This window comes from Camelus ferus, chromosome 1 (assembly GCF_009834535.1).
Source record: "Camelus ferus isolate YT-003-E chromosome 1, BCGSAC_Cfer_1.0, whole genome shotgun sequence".
Classification (NCBI taxonomy): domain Eukaryota; kingdom Metazoa; phylum Chordata; class Mammalia; order Artiodactyla; family Camelidae; genus Camelus; species Camelus ferus.
In genome coordinates this window covers 110,510,060-110,527,569 of record NC_045696.1, presented here as the reverse complement: position 1 = coordinate 110,527,569, position 17,510 = coordinate 110,510,060, and the positions used below count along the sequence as shown (strand labels likewise).

Sequence of the window (17,510 nt, the reverse complement as noted above, 5' to 3'; positions counted from 1 at the left end):
CCGTACAGGATTAACTTAAAGAGAAATACACCACGACACACTGTAACCAAAATGGCTAAATCAAAGACAAAGAGAGAATATTAAAAGCAGCAAGGGAAAGGCAACAAATAACATACCAGGGAATGCCCAAAAGGCTATCAGCTGATTTTTTCAGCAGAAACCCTGCAGGCCAGAAGGGAGTGGCTGTGATACATTTAAAGTGATGAAAGGGAAATACCCTGCTACTATGAATACTCCACCCAACAAGGCTCTTGATGGGCTTTCATGAGGAGATTAAAAGCTTTACAGATAAGCGAAAACTAAGAGTTCAGCACCACCAAACCAGCTTTACAAGAAATGCTGAAGGAACTTCTCTAATTAAAAAAAAAGAAATGGCTGTAACTAGAAACACGAAAATTACAAAATGAAAAGTTCATTCGAAAGGGTAAACATACAGTAAAGTAGGAAATCATCCACGTACAAAGCTAGTAGGAAGGTTAAAAAACAAAAGCAGTAAAATCATCCACATCCACAATAAGCAGTTAAAGGGTACATAAAACAATTAGATGTAAAATATGTTATCATAAACAGTAATCATGAGGAGAGTACAAATGCAAGGTTTTTAGAATGCATTTGAAATTAACAGATCAGCAACTTAAAACAATCATGTATACATATAGACTCCTATATAAAAACTTCATGGTAACCACAAACTGAAAATCTATAATAGATATATATATATATACAAAAAAGAAAAAAGAATCCAAACATAATACTAAAGCTAATCAACAAATCACAAGAGAAGAGAAAAAAGAAGAAAAGAAAAAAAAGAGACCTACAAAAACAATCTCAAAACAATTAACAAAATGGCAAAAAGAACATACATATTGATAATTATCTTAAATGTAAATGGACAAAATGCTCCAATCGAAAGACACAGAGTAACTGTGGATGGATAAAAAATAAGACCTGAATATTTGCTGCCTATTAGAGACTCATTTTATGTCTAAAGACAAATACAGACTGAAAGTGAAAAGATGGAAAAAAGTTATTTCATACAAATGGAAATCAAAAGAAAGCTTCAGTAACAATACATAAATCAGACAAAATAGATTTCAAAATAAAGACTGTTAAAAGGACACTACATAATGCTCAAGGGATCAATGCAAGAAGAATATATAACAATTATAAATATATATGCACCCAACATAGGAGCACCTCAATATATAAAGCAAATATTAATGGACATAAAGGGAGAAATTGACAGTAACACAATAATAGCAAGAGACTTTAACATCCCACTTACGTCAATGGACGGATCATCCAGACAGAAAATCAATAAGGAAACACAGGCCTTAAATAACACATCAGACCAAACGGACTTAATTGATACATATATAGAGCATTCCATCCGAAAGCAGCAGAATACACGTTCTTTTCAAGCGCATATGGAACATTCTCCAGGACAGATCTCATGCTGGGCCACAAATGAATCCTCAGTAAATGTAAGAAAACTGAAATCATATTAAGCTTCTTTTCCAACCACAACACTATGAGACTAGAAACCAACTACAAGAAAAAAAATTGCAAAACCCACAAACACATGAAGGCTAAACAATATGCTAAACAACCAATGGGTCACTGAAGAAATCAAAGAGGAAATAAAAAAATACCTGGAGATAAATGGAAACAAAAACAAGATAATCCAAAACCTATGGGATGCAGCAAAAGCAATACTAAGAGGGAGGTTTTTAGTGATACAAGCTTACCTCAGGAACAAGTAAAATCTCAAAAAAACGACCTAAACTTACATGTAAAGCAACTAGAGAAAGAAAAACAAACAAATCCCAAAGTTACTAGAAGGAAAGAAATCATAAAGATCAGAACAGAAATAAATGAAATAGAGACTAAAAAAAACCAAGAAAAGATCAGTGAAGCTAAAAGCCGGTTCTCTGAAAAGATAAGAAAAATTGATAAAATTTTAGTCAGACTCATCAAGAAAAAAAAAGGGAGAGGGTTCAAATCAATAAAATGAGAAACAGAAAATGAGAAGTTACAACTGACACCACAGAGATACAAAGAGTCGTGAGAGACTACTACAACAACTATATGCCAATAAAACGGACAACTTAGTAAAATGGACAAATGCTTAGAAATGTACAATCTCCCAAGACTGAACCAGGAAGAAACAGAAAATATGACCAGACCAATTACCAGTATGAAATTGAATTAGTAATTTAAAAACTCCCAACAGACAGAAGTCCAGGACCACATGGCTTCACAGGGAAATTCTACCAAACATTTAGAGAAAAGTTAATGCTTATCCTTCTGAAACTATTCCAAAAAATTGTAGAGGAAGGAATACTTCTGAACTCATTCTATGAGGCCATCATCACCCTGATACCCAAGCCAGACAAAGATATCATACAAAAAAACAAAATTACAAGCCACTATCACTGATGAACCTAGATGCAAAAATCCTCAACACATTACTAGCAAACCAGCTCCAACAATACATTAAAAAGATCATACACCGTAATAAAGTGGGGTTTACCCCAGGGATGCCAGGACTTTTCAATATCTGCAAATCAATCAATGCGATGCACCGCATTAACATACTGAAGGACAAAAATTATATGATCATCTCAACAGATGCATTAAAAGCTTTTGATAAAATTCAACATCCATTTATGATAAAAACTCTCCAGAAAGTGGGCATAGAGGGAACATAGCTCAACATAGTAAAGACTACAAATGACAAACCCACAACTAACATCATATTCAGTGGTGAAAAGCTGAAAGTACTTCCTCTAAGAACAGGAACAAGGCAAGGATGCTCATTTTCGCCACTTTTATTCAACACAGTTTTGGAAGTCCTAGCCACAGGAGTCAGAGAATAAAAGGAAATAAAAGAGACCTTAAATTGGAAAAGAAGTAGTAAAACTGTCACTGTTTGCAGATGACATGACACTGTAAGTAGAAAATCCTAAAGATGTTACCAGAAAACTACTAAAATTCATCCAAGAAGAGCTACCTAATGCTCATCTTAGAAACAATGGGGGAAATTAAAAAGAAAAAGCCATTAAAAGTACAAGGGTTTTTTTTGCATATCGAATCATTTTTTTCTTCCTAAGAACATACAAAAGGCTGCAAGGCAGATGACTTCAGAAGAACCAGTGTACTTATATTTATCTTAAATACATCTGACTACTAATAAATGAGTGCAGATGAAATATCTATGGGTTTATCTGTTCCTAATTAAATGTATTTATCTTTCAAGTTGAAATGGCAATATGCACTTTAAACTCTAAAATCTTAAATATTTCTCTGCCAGATGGGTAAGATTTATATTTAGAAAATTAATGATATTTTCCAGGAAAACTGGATTTCTTTTCAACATTTCAGGCGGCATGTTGCACTATTGCAACACTTGCTCAAACATGCTTCAAATACTTTACATATCAGTTACGAAAAAATAACTAGGGGCTGCGAAACTGAGTAATATGTTTTAGTCTTGTTTTTCCCTTTAGTAATTCTTAACTGGTTTGCCATACACATTCCTAGATGGTTTATATGTAAAATTGTTTTGTGCTCTTTCTTAATTGTTGTGTCTTCTGATGACAAAAAAACACAAAACAAAACAAAAAACAAACATGCTGTTCTTTGAAAAAAAAACCCACAACAATAGGGGGGAGGGTATAGCTCAGTGGTAGAGTGCACGCTTAGCATACACAAGGTTATGGGTTTGATCCCCAGTATCTCCAGTTAAATTAAAAAAATTAAAATTAAATAAAAATTAAAAAATAAGTAATTACCTCCCCCACAAAAAAACTTTTTTTAAAAATCGAAACCTCAAACCTTGAACATTACAGAAATGTACAACTTATAAGTCTTCTATAATCCATCCCTGATAACCACTGTTTAAGTTTTAGTACGTATTTACTAAAAAGTAAAGATTTACTTTTATCTTCATATTTTTCTAAAGAATAGAGCTTGATAGGCAGTCTTAGAAAAGTAGAATATGAAAAGAGAAGGAAAGAATAGAAAAGAAGAAAATTAAAGTAAGTGGGGCACCAGCTGTGCCAGATACCAGCTAGTTGCTTCATATAAATTACTTCATTTTAGGCTTCTGGGAACTCTGAAATTTGGAGTTTTTTCCTCAATACAAAAGGCAAACAATGTCAATTTCCTGGCTTTGATAATGTACTAGAGCTGTGTGAGATCTATTTGGGGAACATGGCTGATGGGTACACAGGCCCTTAGGTACTATTTTGACAACCTGTTGAGAGTCTTTAATAATTTCAAAATAAAAAGTTAAAATAAAAACAGGCACAGAGAGGGTTAAATAAATTGCTTTAAAGTCATACTTCTAGAGAATAAAAATTAAGCATAAATAAATGAAATGGAAATAGTTACTTAGTAATAAACTAAAACCAATTCTTTTAACATAGATTCATCAGAAACATGTAACCACCTGCTACCTAAACAAGATGCATTTACTGTGTTATGCACTCATAGTCTAGAAGGTCCTCGTGTATTGAACATCTAACATATAGAGTCTAGAGGCAAAGGTAAGAAAAAAAATAAAGACATAATCTTTATCTTCAAAGAAAAAATAAAAAGCTTTCAATCATATCCCTAGGAATATACACAGTTGAGCACATACACACACATACACTCACTATAATCCAGGGACTGACTTTCCCATTTGTAGAGTGCCTTCATGAAAAAAGAAACATAGTCTAATTTCCTACTTACAAAATCTTAAGGATGAGATGGGAAAAATAGACTTTAGGCTAGAATGAAATTCTGAAGTTTGACAGCTCTTAATGCCAGTGGGTCTCTTTCCCTTTTTGACTGCTCTCATAATTCACTTTGTATAATATAATTTAGCACTTGGGTACATATTATTCTACGCTATTACCTGAGTATCTTTTCTCTCCATCTATATTTTGACCTCATTAAGAGCTGTATTGCCTTCTAACCCCATGCTTCAGAGCACATAGTTGGTAAATGAATAAATGCTAGTTGATTTGTATTCTGTCAACTGTATGTTACTTCCATAAAAAATTAGCTACAATATTTATAGGAGGCAGACATTGATTACATTTGATTTAACTAACAATTATAGGATTACTAGATGGAAAGTAGAGGACATCTTACTAGCTACTATATAGCCCTAAAACACTAAACTATCATGATGTATGTAACAAACTAGCATTGCCACGACAGAGCTTAAGGAAGATGATACCCGTTTGGCAACTTTAATCCTAAAAAAAATAGTTTTCTAAGATGAGATTAAATATAAAAAGGAAATAACTATTTGGTACTTACTACAGTTTGACATTACTTTCAGCATATTATGACTCATCCTAAAATATGAAACATCTTGGTAGACAACACATAACTAAGAAGATTTAGGTCTGAATTTTTCCTTCCTTGTTTAAGTAATGAATGGAAAAGTACTTCAGTTATAGAACACATAAAGAACACTGGCTTATTCAAAGTATCAAACATCCTAAAATATGAATGAATCAAATGATACATAGATCAAACATAGGCCAGATCTTGCTGTTTTAAGGTACAAGCTTTTATAATTTTTTCAGGTTATAAATTAGCAATCTTTAATTTCCCTACTCTGTAACAAAGTTAGAATTCAGAATTCATCCATGCCATTCATAAAAGGTTACACACACACGTATAATTACATATAAATAATTTAAATATCCAAATTGACTTTCCTATGAAAAATTTCCTGTCTTGATGGTGAATGTGCTCATATGCTTTTATATTATACTTGAACTTTCTATTGATATAGTACTATTTTGAATTATGACAACAATGAAATTTATAATGCTATCTTTCTCTTGTTCTTTTCCTATAAGGAAAGAACATGAAACCCAGAAACTTAGCACATGAATTTACAGCAGCTCTTCCTGCCTTAAAACATCTTAGCAATCTGAGAAAACTAATCAACCCAGAAAATTCTCCCCTAAGGAGGAGGATTCAGGAAACTATAAATCTTTCACATCAATGTCAGAATACTAAATGCCAAGTGTCTGACCCGAAGGGATGCAGGTAAGGACAGAACCGAAGTACTTTCCTCGTTCCCACCGCACTCCTCCAATCCTAGACCTCACTGTGCTCAGTGGAGGAGGGTTACAGTTTTGACTTGTTTGCACTCTTTTTAAAGATTACACTGTTCACATTTACACAGAGCAAGATTATATTAACCTCATACAAATTCTTCTGAAGGTTCAAAAGAATTCTTTTGGAATTCTGTCTTTCCTGAGCTTATAATAATCAAGTTAAAAATTTTTCATATGATAGGGAAAACAAATGAAAATGAACCAGAAGAACAAGCAAGAACATATGGGTAAGCTAAATATTTTCAGTAGTTGAAAAACTTCTTTGAAGAAAACAGTGACATGCATTTAAATTCCCAAATCCCTGTTAAGTAGTAAATCCAACAACACTCAGGATTAGACCCAGCCTTAAAGAAAGGCAGCTCCGTATTCCAAAAAATCTGCAGGACTCATTTCTAAGTTTTGAGCACTGAAGATAGTCCTGAATGTAAGGAAAGAGTGGGGATGAGCTGGGTGCTCTGGGGCAACAGCCATATAGTACTTGTATCACAAATCAGATGTACTCAATTTATTGTAAATATGGCTTATGGTACCTCTTTAGGGTGGAAAACTATGTTATCTAGCTTGAAATCTCCATGAATCAAATTTTCTTCATTGTCATTATCTGGCAAGTTTCTCATTAGCCAGTCAGATAGCTGGCTCATGGCAGGGATGTCCTGATGAGCTGCAGCTTGATACTGCTTTGTCCAGGTTGATACCTAAAGATATATAAATAAGAAAAATGACAGAGCTGAAAGTAGAACGTAAGATCCAGCAATTCTAAAATCAAAACAAAATTTAATTGTATCAAATTTGGTTTTAGTCCTAAAGGCTCAAGACAAATGCCTGTAAATGATACTCATATTAGCCTAAAACATTCATATCAGCCTAGAAACTTCAACATTTAAATCTCTCTTCCATCTAGTCCCATTTTATTTACCTAGATTTTAATCAGGAAAAAAAATACTAGGAATCAAAAGATGGGGGTTCTAGTCTTTATCAGGCAATTATTTTGTGGAAGGAAAACAAAGAACACGCACAAACACACATAGATACCAAAAAAATAGACATAGAAAATTTCTGGAAGGGTCACAAGAAACAAGTAATCCCTGAAAAATGGAATACGAAGGCTAGAAGAAGGGAGATTTTTACTTTTCATTTTAATACCCTTTCTTATAATCCATAGAATCTTCTAAATATATTACAGATATGAAGAGTGCAGAGATTTTTCATTGTTCTTAGAATCGAATGCAAACAAGTCAACCTATTCTCAAAGTCCTCCATCAATTGAGATAATATTATTTATCTGTTTATAACCCTCCACTTTTTAAGGTATCTGTTCAATTTAATGCAGTATAGATCTTCATCTTTGGAATCATAAGAGTTGGGTTTAAATTAAGTCTAAGCCACTTATGTTTATATTACTTAATACCTGAAGGCCTCAGTTTCCTCATCTGCAAAATGGAAGTAATAATATCTATGTCTTAGGGTTGTCACAAAGATTAAACAGAGAGTAGACCCGCATGCACCTAGTGTGGGGCCTGGCATATAGCGAGTATTCTTTAAACCTTAGTTCCCTTCTCTCTCCCTTCAACTCCCTCAAAAAGACATACATACAAAGGGAAACAGCCTCATATAGCTGGGATTTTATCCTTCCTTAAATACACAGTACAAGACCTATCTTTCCCAGGAAGATTTCCCCACCTAAGGAAAGGCATATTCATATCTACCCTCTGAATGGAACAGCTGTCATGATGAGCACCAGACAATTTACTACCAGATTAAATACCCTTTTATAATATTTTCAAGTTTCATGTAAATGAGATTCATGTATAGGTGTCTCAAAAATGACTACTAGTTTCTTTAGGAGAAGAACTTATTTCATGATATTTAACATAGTAGTCAGTACATATTAAACATACATTCATGCTTAATATATATCTGTTAAACTTATTTAAAAGGGAAAACTATAGAAAATATATTGATAAATTAAGTGAAGAGTTAGAAACACCTTTAAATTTGCATTTATGTACATGCTGTCAGTTACAGAAGCTTTTGCTGAGCAAAATCTAATCTAAACTATAGTAACCTATAATGAAAAAGAATATGAAAACAAATATATGTATGTACATGTATGACTGAAACATTATGCTGTACACCAGAAATTGATATTGTAACTGACTATACTTCAATAAAAATTATTTTATGTTTAAAACAAGTCAATCTGAAGGTTGATATCAAAAGTTGGCCAAGTTTCATAAAAGCATAAAATAACAGGTTTTGATTTTGACTAATAATGTATATTATGTCCAAGAACTTGAGAAAAGGAGCTCTTTGTATGAATGCATTACCTGTCTTTTGCAGTACCCAGCACCTCTACCATATCCTTCCAGCTGCAATGACTGTATATTCAGGGAATGTAACTGAGCCAAGGTTTCCACCATGGCCACATATATGGCTGAGCGTTCTGCTGGGCTAACTCCAGGAACTGTGAAATCACGAAAAATTCGGCCCTATGGAAGGAAGCAATTACAACAGATAATTTTAAACAAAATCTTTTCATATTAGTTATTTGCTGTTTCATCATTCCCTGTTTCCTATAAAAAATATCAGGATACAGTTTTAAAACTGAAACCAATACTTTGTAGAATGTACTAGAAAAACATTCATTTGTGGAACATTTAACATGAGAGTATGATGCCAAAGGGAAAGGACAAGGATACACCAAGATGAACTTAAAGGACAAAAACTATTCTCAAGTAACATTTTCCAAAAAAAATCTTAAAATAATTTGGATTTAGTGTTGTTAATGGATTGATTTCTCTTTTTGGGGTAGTTTTTTCCTCCTACTATCTGGACTCTTAGGTTATTGCTATTACGTATAGCTCTTTACTGACACCTAGAGTAAAATTTAAGAATAAGTCAATACACTCTAATAAATAAATTTGTTCGTTGTCTACTTCAGCAGTCCCCAAAATGAAAGTTTAATACAATATAGGGAATATAGCCAAGATTATATAATAACTAAAAATGGAGCATAACTTTTAAAAATTATGAATCACTATGTAAATTATACATTATTTGTATATCAACTATATTACAATTTAAAAAGTTTTTTAAAGAAAAAAAAAACTCCCATAAAAAAATCAATCTTGCTGACACCTTGACTTCAAACTTCTAGCCTCCAAAACTGAGAGAATACATTTCTGTTGTTTTATGTAAAAAAAAAAAAAAAATAGAAAGAAAGGGAAAAATAGTTTAAGCCCTTGCAAAGCTAATTACCTAAAATGTGGACTAATAAACTATCATTTATTAACATCTAATTCCATAATTTAAAATAAAAGCAACAAAAAATGCTATTAAGTGTTAATTTACCTGCACATGTTCCATCACATAAAATTCTGTTCCAATGAGAGAAGCATCACTGCAGTACAATAAAGGTTTGGGAACAGGGAATCCAGTTGAAAACAAAGCTTTCTGGACTTTAAATTCTCTATCAATCTACAAAAGGATGATCGATTATTAAAAATAAGAAATACAGAAATTTAAAAATTACTTGTGAACTAACATTAAGGCTAAAAATCAATTTTAAAACAGTATTAACAAATAACCCAGAGGATAATAATTCCCTTAATATGTTTCTTAAAAGTAGTCTTAGTGCAATTATTACAATTATAAATTAGGCCAGCACTAAATATCGATAATTGAATTGGCTAAAAGGATAGGCACACACATGGGGCTTATTCCTGGCTCTAATAATATGAAGGCAACAGTTTCCTGACCAGAATATTTCACAGATACCATCATAAAACATCTTTTTCTGATCAGTTCTCTGATCACTGGCTCACTATTGTGTGCACTCTCATTCTGTTTGTCTGTCTCTCTCCTGTCTCCCAAGGGGGCTCAGACAAGCCTCTATTCCAACACTCTGGGCACGTTCAGCTACAGGGTGCTGGGGAGGGGGGCAGTGGGTGCTGGTAGAAGGGAAATGCACCCACTCCTTCTTGAGATCAATGGAGGTACTTGTCTCCAAGGCAGGACTGCTGTGGAGCAGAAGATAACTACTGGGAAAGGAGGCAATGCGAAGTAAGCTGGTACTGAAGCAGCAGCCCAAATAACATAGGAGAAGAACCTCTCAGCCAGGACAGATGTACAGCCTTATCACTCAGGACCCATGTTTCTGGGAATATGATAAGGGACCAAGAAGGTCAGAATCTGCATTTTCCATGACTGTGATATTAAACCCACCTCTCAATGGCCCTTCCCCAGTCAGTTTGGCCTGGGAAGCACCTCTTATACATGATCGTAATAACACCCTAAATATGCATCATGCTTTTAATGTTCTCCAAGACTTTGATTTCTGTCCTCTCCTAAAAATCCATAGATAATATTTGTTTTCTGAAAACAGAAAGACTCAATTTTTAACAAGTTTTCAAAGTTGTCACTGTCTAATATTTAGAAATTCTATTAAATAATTACTCAAATATTTCTTTTTATCATCAAAAGATCAAGGGATTATCATAGCAGATATATTAAAGTAATTCAGTAAGTATATATTGTTATAAGATATAATAATGTGCTTTTAAAAACATAATTTAACCAAAGTAAAAAACATCTATAAATGAGTAGCAATGAAAATATTCACCAGGTAACTGTATTCTAGCCAATCGTATAGGAAGGAATCAAACCCACAAGAGGACTGGATATTGCTCAATATTAATAGCCTAAAGACAGCCTTAGATTTCTACCTCAAATCCTTTTTAAAAACAAAAAAGGGTACAATTCTAGTGAAATTTTTATCTAAGAGATAAAATGCATTTCTATATTTAATAATCATGAGATGATTTTTTAAAGCTATTTAAATTGTTTTTGTGTGTATAAAATGCATTTATTTGTCAGCAATTTATCATTGCATTGTATACCATACCTGGTGTGCTTTAGGAAGAAGTGAACCAGGTGGTTTTTTTCTGAGTACATATGCTTGAGAGCCTTTTTGGAGATAAAAGGTTGGATTGGACTGTCCTGATCTAGATAAAAGAGAATCACAAAGATATATTTTCTTTCTTCCCCAAATCCTGCTGAAATGTCAGAAGAAACACAAAATGAAAATAAATCCATTTCAATGCTGGAAAGTCAAGAAGGATGCTATCAGCAGCTCAGAACATGAGTTTTTGGGTGATATATAGCAGATGGTAACATGGTGGCAGATGGAGAATCTGTAATCCATATAGGTAGAAGAGAGGACTTCATTCTATGCCTGCAAATCATGAGTTTTATCAGAAGTACCCCCTAGAACAATGCCTAGATCTAAGTAAATAAACACTGGAGAAGAGACAGAAGATGATCAGTCCAAAAATTAATTAAACATGTTGAAACCGCAGGGTTAGTGTCCTCTGATCTGCTGTTGGAGAGAGAACCTCATATGCGTCACCAAGGTTTAGCACCCAAGTACTGCTGTCTACAATGAGAATTCTGACAAGCAAGGTCCTGGAGTGGACATCTGGACCATGAAGTACAACAGTACCCCAGGTGACTCACAGACACCAGGACACTGACTTTCCTGCCCCGTGAACAGAATTTCTCACGTGGACCAATGAAATACACTCCAGCTACCAAAACTATTCAGTCTATACCTACATTTATAATGTGGATAGTTTTGAATTATCCAACATTTAAAGAATTCAACAGTATGAAAGAGACGCCTTAAACTAAATAAACACAAGAACTAATCCCTAACAGGTAACAGGGGAAAGAGACAAAACATTTTTTGGAAAAAGTTTCTCCCTAGGCCTCCAGCCTCCACCTGTAAAGAACAAGGCAGTCCAGACTGAATGAAACAGTAGCTCTAGGGTCTCTATGTTTCTCCTAAAAGCCAGACCCATCCTCCTGAGCAATCATATCAAAGAGCACCAATCTTGGCATCATCTAATCCTGTATAGGTGCCTTTTAGTATAGGAAAGTGGAGATCATTGCCAATGGTCAGCAAATGGGACCATCTCCAGCTATGTTGTCTGTCTCGACATGGGACAATTTATCTGTGATGCTCCAAGGAGTCAAGCTGCAATGAAACTTACAAAAGCATTTTTTTTTGATGCCAAGTGTCTGATTGGACGCATTTTTGATGATGCAGTCATATACGAAGCCCTGGCCTTTTATGATGATAAATGGCCCAGACGGAATATAAAGGAAAAACTAACAGCTTCTCAATGAAGATACAATTACGTATAACCCAGCAATTCCACTCCTAGAGATATATATCCAAGAGAACCAAAGATGTTCATATAAAATGTATACAAGGATGTTCGTAGCAGCACTACTTACAACAACCACAAAGTGAAAACAAGCCAAACGTCTGCTGACAGATGAATGGTAAACAAAATGTGGTATAGCCATACAATAGAGTATCACTCAGCCATGAAAGAAATGAAGTTCTGATACAGGCTACAACATGGATGGACTTTGAAAACATTATGCCAAGTGAAAAAAGCCAGTCACAAAAGGCCACATATTATGTGATTCTATCTCTATGTAATGTCCAGAATATGTAAATCCATAGTGACAGAAAGTAGATTAGTGGCATCTAGAGGATGGGAGGAAGGGCGCACTGGGAAGTAAGGGTTTCTTTTTGAGTGACGGAAATGTTCTGGAATTAGATAGTGGTGATAGTGTACAACACTGTGAATAAGAACTACTAAATTGTACACTTAAAAAATAGTTAAAATTCTGAATTTTATGTAACATGAATTTTATCTAAAACAAACAAAGCCACACTAAACTAAAAGCATCTCCTCTAAGTATCTACCATGGTTCTAACAAACACAGAAAGATAAAACAAACAAAAACCCCCAGAAGCCAACCTTGGGAAGATTATCACCAACACTGTGTACTGTGAACACAGTAGTAACTAAATTTAACCACTCCAAGCAACAGGCTTCCATAGTCTGGAACCTATTGATGGTATCAATATGGTAAGAATCATCAATGGGCCAAAAGCCGTAATTATTGGTTAGGACTTGGACAAGACATTTGGTGCTAAAAAAAAAAAAAGTGTTGATTTACAACCAAAGAGGTAGCACTTTTGATTTGTTCCACCTTAATTACAAAGATGGAATCTTTGAATATAAGTATACAGTTATGAACACACTTTTGGTTGGAGAAGACTTTGACTAGACAATCAATCTCACAAGACCCTAAGAGGCCACCCTCAACATTGGTTCACTTAGAAGCACAGGATGAAAGGAGGTAGAGTATGTCACCAAGGCAACATCAAATGAGTTTCTTTAGCAAGGTCCTCACAGTAATCCACATAGCAGTCCAGGATCTACCCATGACTCCTGTGTCCCACTGGTGACAGCTCAGGTTTGAAGGATCGAAACCACAATGGGTAAGTATGGGTGCCACCCTGTCTTAGAAGCTTCATGCTCCACAGAAGCCATCACCTCTAGTAACAGTCCTCTGGGCACAGCTTCGAGGGTCCTAGCAAGGGACATGACCAGGTGCAAGCACTTCCCTTTACACTCAGGGAAACCCAAAGCTAAGCCCAAAGTATCCTACCAGATATTTACAGTTCGTTTACAGGCCTTCCTATAAGTTCAGAGGCAGTTTATCAAACAGATGTTATTTTTACTGTAAGTAATGTTGCTTGGAAACATAGCTGATAGGCCACCTATCCCATTTCCAGAGTAGCAGAGCTAGAAGGTTAACTGAATTTGTCCATAGAGAAGATTTTTTAAAAATCCTTTCCTCACATCATGCTAGACAAGTCTCAGACCCATGACATCATCCTAGTGGGTGGCTCTATCTGAATCTCCAAAATTCAGAAACTTATAAATTCTTAAGATTTTTTTCAACAGCAAGACATTTTTAAAAAGCATCAATCTTGATATAGGTATTACACATGTTTGCAGCTATGTAGGTAATCATCTTGTCCCTTGTCTAGAGATAAATTTGCAAAATATTCAGAATTTGCTGCTCTTTGATATCACCCCCTTTCCTTCAGTTTTGAAACCATTGGTGGAGTCGTGACTATTCTGATTAAGTGCAATACAACAGTTCATACCAAGCAGACTTAGACCTTCACATCTACTTTGACAATCAGCCTGGTGATCTCATTTGGGTTTATGAAACCAAGGGGGCAATTCATGAAGGCTATGAAGGATAACAACCAGCTTGGCAAGTTTCAAGTCACAGGCATCCCTACAGCACCCTTTGGATTTGCACAAACTGAAGTAACTTTTAATACTGATGCCAACAGCATCTCAAATGTATTTGCTGTAGATAAGAAATCAAGAAAAGAGAAGATTAAAAGACTAATGTCATGGTGTTTGAGCATGGAAAACATCGAGTATACGGTCCAAGAGACTTAAAAATACAAAGTTGGAGATGAGAAGCAGAAAGGCAAAATATACCCTAAGAATTTGCTCTGATCCTGTGTAGTCAACAGTAAGGCCACGGTAGAAGAGGAGACATGTCCAAGCAGAATCAAAGATGAAATCAAATAGAAGATTCTTTACAAGTGCAATGGAATCAACAAGTGGCTGGTTAAGAAGCAGATTACTGAGGAGGAAGAATTTAACATCAGTAGAAAGAGATGGAGAGGGTCCAAAACCCCACCATTGTCATAGTGAACCAGAGAACCGGAACCATTCTGGGTGGTTCATCCCACCAGGCTGCCTCTTCGGGAACCGTGACTGCAAAAATAGACTGAGCTGACCAAAACACAATATAGTACGTTCCACAGAGTCAGGAAGTTTGAAGGACTCTAATTTGTAGGAAGTCAGTTCAGTGAGTCTTAAAAAAATCATTATTTGAGCTGCTATTTAATATATTACTTATTATAAATAATATAACCTACAATAGTAAATTATATCAAATATTATTTAAATAAGTAATATATTAACTACATTATTATATTTTAATATATTTAAAGTTATAGACATTTTGAATACTTGAATATATACAGAGAAAGAAAATAATACAGGATCACTTTATCCATATAATAAATAAGTGGAAAGTGCTATTCAGGGCAGAACACAAAGCTGTTTTCAAATTGGCATCATTTGAAAAAAAAAAAATGTGAGCCCAGAGCACTTGGTGTGAGACTGCCTTTCCCCAGTCCCAAACATCTAACCCTTCCTACCTTCCATCACTCACAGCACTGCTGACTTGAGACTACCAGGATTGGGGTCATTATATTCTTTACCTCTGTTTATGTCATCAAAAAAGAAGTCCCATATTCCCACGTCACCACTTGCCTACTGTGTTCTAATTCCCTGCATCGGTTCCTATTTAGTCTTGCTCTCCCTACCCGTCCCTGCGCCCCAACTCCTGACACCTTTCCACCATGACCCCTGGAACTCATGGTCTTTCGGTAGCATAATCACATACTGCTTCAGTCTCTTCTCTGAATGGACCCTTCACCTTCTCTCTCTGACTAAAACCTGAATGTTCCAAGAGGGTCTATTTCCCTTGTAGGCCTCTTACGTGATAGATGTTTTCTCCCACATCACTCATCCCATGGGCCTGGCGTTGGAGTCTGTGTTTTTCTTTATATTCATTGCCACTTCCAGGCTCTCTGACCTTCCTCCTGTCTAAACCCGTCTCCCCAGGTTTGAATTTTGTGTCACGAGACTCTACTGCCCTCTATCCTTTTCGGCTGCATTCACCCGCTCTCAGATCACTCTCCCTCATTGCCTAAGGATTTTAGCTTGATTCACTATTACTCTTATTAATATTACTCCTATCCTAATTATTAATGATTTCAAAATCATGTTCATTCTAACACTCGGGCCTGTCAGTTTCTTGCGTTCTTCACCTATAGTGGTATTTTCCTTTATATTACTTCCCTCACTCATTCTAAAGGACACACCCTCTACCTTATCAATATCAACAACTCAGACACAGCATAATCCTACATTTAAGCACTTTTATCTCTGACCATAGTCTCCTATCTTTCCACTCACTCCCACTAGGACCTCAATTCCAGTGATCCTTCAATCCCAGGACCTACCATCCAGCGATCATGTTACCTTCCCAGGGCCCTTTGGCTCTCCCCACCCCCAACCATGTCCTTCCCTAACTAGCTTCAGTTTGATGGCCAGTTTCATAACCACTCCTCTGAATACATCTTTAATGCACTGCCCTCTCTCACTTCGTGTTATTTGCTTGGCTTCCCCCAACCTGGTTAAATCCAACTCTTTGCCTGCACTCCTATAACTGAATGTAGTGGAGAAAAAAAAACCTAGCCATAATTATTATTTTAGGTTATGTTCCTTGGAAGCAGATCCTGAGAGAAAGATTTGTGTGCAAGCGACTTATTAAAGAAACACTTAAGAAACCAATCAGGAGGGAGAAGCAGGTCAGGGAAGGGGAGAAAGCCAAGCCAGAGTATGACCGGAGACAAAGTCCTCAGAGGGTAGCTTCAGCCTATCTCATAACAGAAAGGGGACACTGCAGTGTAGTCACACCTGAGAGTTATCTTATATCAAAAGCACTAATGATGGTGAGTTCATACTCCTGAACCCATGAGTCACTGGTTAAGGGCTGTATCAGGCACTACAGCATTCAGTGCAAAAGAGGCTCCAGGAGGACAAGGGCAAGCCAAAAGAGAGACACAGGTGCTGGCTACTGGAAGTGGAAGCCACCAAACCAGGGTATGCATGGAAATGGTAAAGAAGAATCCAAGAGAATCTGGGCAAAGAATCAATATCTAATAAAATAACTACTCTTACTTCAAATTCATGACCATGAACCTCAGAGTGACCTCTGACAGCAATCATAATTATACTTCCTTAGCCTGTTCATTCTCCCATGCTCTTGAATGAGTATTTCAATTTCTCCTCTCTCTTCAAACCTCCAACACCTTGTCCACCATCTTCACTCTCAGCTGATTACCCAGCTTTCTATTTCACTGAGAAATGAAAGCAATCAAGTGAGAACTTTCACAAGCTTATGCTACCACATCTCCAGCACCTGTACCCATATACTGTCTTCCCTGCAGAGTCTGTAGAAGAACACCTACATTTCCATCTAAGGACAATCCCTTCTCCTATGAATTAGATCCCATCCTACTCTTGCCTACTCAAGGACTTCATTCTAGCCCTCTCTCCTGAACAAATTTTTCTCTCTCTTCTGGGTCACTGCCATCAACATACAAACATGCTGCCTTTTTAAAGACTTTTATTACACACACATCTTCCTCTACATAAAACATTTATTTCCTTCTTTGTAGAAAACTTGAGTTGTTTATACTCCTTGCTCCAACTCCTCTCCTCCTATTTTCTCTTGAATCCCTGTCAATCAAGCTTTAATTCCTGTCTTCCCATCAAAGTTACTTTTTCAAAGTCACTATTACTGCTATGGTATCAAACTACAGTTTCCCCCCACCTCTCTGGCCACTCCTTCTGA

General features: G+C 35.7%; 1 protein-coding gene across 3 annotated transcripts in view; it reads right to left on the bottom strand.

The window, feature by feature from the left end:
• The window catches only part of ACAD11 (acyl-CoA dehydrogenase family member 11), an 82,037-nt gene that overhangs the window by 60,758 nt on the left and 3,769 nt on the right, over positions 1-17,510 (bottom strand). For 2 of the 3 annotated variants that reach the window (XM_032488263.1, XM_032488255.1), the window contains exons 2-5: positions 11,032-11,131; positions 9,480-9,605; positions 8,456-8,617; positions 6,659-6,823 (exon numbers count right to left, since the gene is read on the bottom strand). In XM_032488263.1, coding sequence (XP_032344154.1) covers positions 6,659-6,823; positions 8,456-8,617; positions 9,480-9,605; positions 11,032-11,131 — 553 coding nt within the window. The remainder of the gene's footprint in view (positions 1-6,658; positions 6,824-8,455; positions 8,618-9,479; positions 9,606-11,031; positions 11,132-17,510) is intronic. The other variant, XM_032488274.1, reaches the window with a different exon arrangement.